The 4,798-nt window shown below is 39.9% G+C and overlaps 1 protein-coding gene across 1 annotated transcript in view; it reads left to right on the forward strand.

Moving 5' to 3' along the window:
* The window catches only part of LOC124040694 (carboxyl-terminal PDZ ligand of neuronal nitric oxide synthase protein-like), a 7,945-nt gene extending 5,067 nt beyond the window's left edge, over positions 1 to 2,878 (forward strand). Inside the window, exons 2-3 of the mRNA XM_046357769.1 lie at positions 1,103 to 1,271; positions 2,400 to 2,878. Of these exons, the coding sequence (XP_046213725.1) occupies positions 1,103 to 1,271; positions 2,400 to 2,878 (648 nt within the window). The remainder of the gene's footprint in view (positions 1 to 1,102; positions 1,272 to 2,399) is intronic.
* Positions 2,879 to 4,798: the final 1,920 nt, after the last annotated feature.

The raw sequence follows: 4,798 nt of genomic DNA on the forward strand, positions 1-4,798 counted from the left end.
AGTATCTACATACAGTATCTACATACAGTAACTACATACAGTATCTACATACAGTACATACATACAGTATCTACATACAGTACATACATACAGTATCTACATATAGTATCTACATATAGTATCTACATACAGTATCTACATACAGTATCTACATGTAGTATCTACATATAGTATCTACATATAGTATCGACATACAGCTTTGGATAAAAGCGTCTGCTAAATGGCATATATATATTATATATATATATATATTATATATTATAATTTTATATTTACAGTATCTACATACAGTATCTACATATAGTATCTACATACAGTATCTACATACAGTACCTACATACAGTACATACATATAGTATCTACATATAGTATCTACATACAGTATCTACATACAGTACATACATACAGTATCTACATACAGTATCTACATATAGTATCTACATACAGTATCTACATATAGTATCTACATACAGTATCTACATACAGTATCTACATACAGTATCTACATATAGTATCTACATACAGTATCTACATACAGTATCTACATATAGTATCTACATACAGTATCTACATACAGTATCTACATACAGTATCTACATACAGTATCTACATATAGTATCTACATACAGTATCTACATACAGTATCTACATACAGAATCTACATACAGTATCTACATATAGTATCTACATACAGTATCTACATATAGTATCTACATATAGTATCTACATATAGTATCTACATATAGTATCTACATATAATATCTACATATAGTATCTGCATATATAATAGTATCTACATATAGTATCTACATATAGTATCTACATATAGTACCTACATATAGTATCTACATATAGTATCTACATATAGTATCTACATATAATATCTACATATAGTATCTACATATAGTATCTACATATATAATAGTATCTACATATAGTATCTACATATAGTATCTACATATATAATAGTATCTACATATAGTATCTACATATAGTATCTACATCCCTGCAAACACGTGTGTGTGTGTGGTGTGTGTCAACCTAGACGTGTGTGTATACACTCTCACCTCCCAATGTGTGTGTGTGGTGTGTGTCTACCTAGACGTGTGTGCTCCAGGACCAGCTGTCAGTGGAGGTGCGTGCAAGGACAGACGCCCAGGCCCGTGTCCAGAGACTCCTGCTGCAGAACAAGGACCTGCTGCAGCACATCTCCCTACTGGTCAAACAGATCCAGGAGCTGGAGCTCAAGGCTGCTGGAGGACTCAGCTCCAGTGACTGGCTTTGCTTCTTTATCCATTCTCTCTTCTCTTATCCCTCGCTTTCCTTCTTCTCCCCCTCACTCTTCATCCCTCTTTCTATTCACATCTCTCCCCTCTCACACCTTTTTCTCGTCTCATCTCTCCCCTCTCATCCCTGTTTCTTGTCTCATCTCTCCCCTCTCATCCCTGTTTCTCTTCTCATCTCTCCCCTCTCATCCCTGTTTATTTTACCATCTCTCCCCTCTCATCCCTGTTTATTTTACCATCTCTCCCCTCTCATCTTTCATCCTTTTCTTCTCCTTTTTCTGTACTGTCATGTATTTAATAATCATCAGAATTGACATAACAGCTTATCAGTAACGCTGTCATCTTGCCTGTTATCTGTCTGTCATCTTGCCTGTTATCTGTCTGTCATCTTGCCTGTTATCTGTCTGTCATCTTGTCTGTTATCTGTCTGTCATCTTGTCTGTTATCTGTCTGTCATCTTGCCTGTTATTTGTCTGTCTGTCATCTTGTCTGTTATCTGTCTGTCATCTTGTCTGTTATCTTGCCTGTTATCTGTCTGTCATCTTGTCTGTTATCTTGCCTGTTATCTGTCTGTCATCTTGTCTGTTATCTTGCCTGTTATCTGTCTGTCATCTTGCCTGTCATCTTGCCTGTTATCTGTCTGTCATCTTGCCTGTTATCTTGCCTGTCATCTTGCCTGTTATCTGCCTGTCCTCTTGTCTGTCATCTGCCTGTCATCTTGCCTGTTATCTGCCTGTTATCTTGCCTGTCATCCTACCTGTCATCTTGCCTGTTACCTGTCTGTCATCTGCCTGTCATCTTGCCTGTTATCTGCCTGTCCTCTTGTCTGTCATCTTGCCTGTTATCTGCCTGTCTCTTGTCTGTCATCCTACCTGTCATCTTGCCTGTCATCTCTGCCTGTCATCTTGCCTGTCATCTTGCCCTTTCCAGTTTATCATAATCTCCGCTCTCAATTATCCCCTCAAATCACCTCCTCTCTCTCATCTCTCTATTCCCTCCACTCATCTTCTTTCCTCCATTCCCACTAATTTTCTTTCTTTATTTTATTTGTATCTTTCATTATTTTTATCCCTCTTTTAATTTCACTCTCTCTCTTCTCTGTTTTCTCCACAGTGGGCTCCCAGGACAGTTTGCTGGAGATCACCTTCCGTGCCAAGCCCCCCCTGTGTGACGCCCCCACCATCCCCACTTCCATGGGCCCCCAGCAGGGTCAGCCCCAGATCAACAATGGCCCATGGGCCTCCACCCTAACAGGGTCCTCTCCACCAGGGACCAGGGCCCCGGAGAGCCTCTCTCTGGGGCCTGGCGGCAGTGCCGTGAGGCTGGAGTGCTTCCGCTTCCCCCGCCGCAGGGGAGAGGAGCCCCACCAGAACCAAGACCAGGAGGGGGAGAGTCCGAGCTCAGGCGGCCCAGACGAGGACTCCCCTGTGGGTGGAGAGGAGATCCTTGGAGCCCTGGAGCTCCTCCGGTTCCGGGAGTCGGGGATCGGTTCGGAATACGAGTCCAACACGGACGAGAGCAGTGACAGGGACAGCTGGGGGCAGGGTGAGGGGCGGGGCCTGAGGGCACGGCACGCCTCTTCAACGTGCTGAACGCAGAGAGCCCTTCAGACTGTCTGGATGATGAGATGGCTGTGTAGCCCTCCACAGCTCTGCTTCACTCAGTCATAGCATATACAGTAGTGCTATAGTGTTGTTGACAGTTCTCCTCCCTCCAAACTCTGCTCACAGTACTTTTGTTTGATATTTGTTAATATTTATGAGATATTTGTTAATATTTATGAGATATTTGTTAATATTTATGAGATATTTGTTAATATTTATTAGATATTTGTTAATATTTATGAGATATTTGTTAATATTTATTAGATATTTGTTAATATTTATTAGATATGTGTTTATATTTATTAGATATGTGTTTAGATGTATTTGATATTTGTTAATATTTGTTATACTTGCTAAATATGTTTTTTTTGTTGCATTGTTTACATATGTTGGATATTTTATTATTTGTTTATTTTTGCCGTTTTTGTTTATATTTGATGCAGTTGTTTACATGTGTTTGTTGCATTTGTTTTATATATTTTCATATATTTTGTCTCAGTACTTGACCCTCTGCTGCTGTTTCTACTCCCCTGGGCTTATTGCAGTGTAGTTGTAGTCTGTGCCATATATCTAAATATATGACTCTGGTCTGTATCATATATCTAAATATATGACTCTGGTCTGTGTTATTGGGCCATTGTGTAACAGTGAAACACACCCCCCCCAGCATGGCCAGTCATCAGTCTTGATGTTTTTTTTATTATTGAAAGACTTTAAATGGGTTAAAAAGGACTAAACTAGACTTGATATTGTTTTGAACTGTGAACTGCAAACGCCTGCTGTACTAACACTGTGTTACAGTACATTTGACTGGATCTCATTTGCAACAGACAAGTGATTCAAAACAGTTTATATTCATGGTTTTATCCACCACATTGCAACATACAATATATCCTTTTCCCCTAGACTATGGTATCATACAGCACAACCAAAATGTTATCCATAATGTCAACAGCTCAACTCACCATCTCTCCCAAGATAGGATTTAGATTGACTTTGGAGCCAATAATCTATCACTACTCTGTAGAGGAGAGGTTTTAGGCCAATAATCTATCACTACTCTGTAGAGGAGAGGTTTTAGGCCAATAATCTATCACTACTCTGTAGAGGAGAGGTTTTAGGCCAATAATCTATCACTACTCTGTAGAGGAGAGGTTTTAGGCCAATAATCTATCACTACTCTGTAGAGGAGAGGTTTTAGGCCAATAATCTATCACTACTCTGTAGAGGAGAGGTTTTAGGCCAATAATCTATCACTACTCTCTGTAGAGGAGAGGGTTTAGGCCAATAATCTATCACTACTCTGTAGAGGAGAGGTTTTAGGCCAATAATCTATCACTACTCTGTAGAGGAGAGGTTTTAGGCCAATAATCTATCACTACTCTGTAGAGGAGAGGTTTTAGGCCAATAATCTATCACTACTCTGTAGAGGAGAGGTTTTAGGCCAATAATCTATCACTACTCTCTGTAGAGGAGAGGTTTTAGGCCAATAATCTATCACTACTCTGTAGAGGAGAGGTTTTAGGCCAATAATCTACCACTACTCTCTGTAGAGGAGAGGTTTTAGGCCAATAATCTACCACTACTCTCTGTAGAGGAGAGGTTTTAGGCCAATAATCCATCACTACTCTGTAGAGGAGAGGTTTTAGGCCAATAATCTACCACTACTCTCTGTAGAGGAGAGGTTTTGAGCCAATAATCTATCACTACTCTGTAGAGGAGAGGTTTTAGGCCAATAATCTATCACTACTCTGTAGAGGAGAGGTTTTAGGCCAATAATCTATCACTACTCTGTAGAGGAGAGGTTTTAGGCCAATAATCTATCACTACTCTGTAGAGGAGAGGTTTTAGGCCAATAATCTATCACTACTCTGTAGAGGAGAGGTTTTAGGCCAATAATCTATCACT

Source organism: Oncorhynchus gorbuscha, linkage group LG08 (assembly GCF_021184085.1).
Source record: "Oncorhynchus gorbuscha isolate QuinsamMale2020 ecotype Even-year linkage group LG08, OgorEven_v1.0, whole genome shotgun sequence".
NCBI classification, from domain to species: domain Eukaryota; kingdom Metazoa; phylum Chordata; class Actinopteri; order Salmoniformes; family Salmonidae; genus Oncorhynchus; species Oncorhynchus gorbuscha.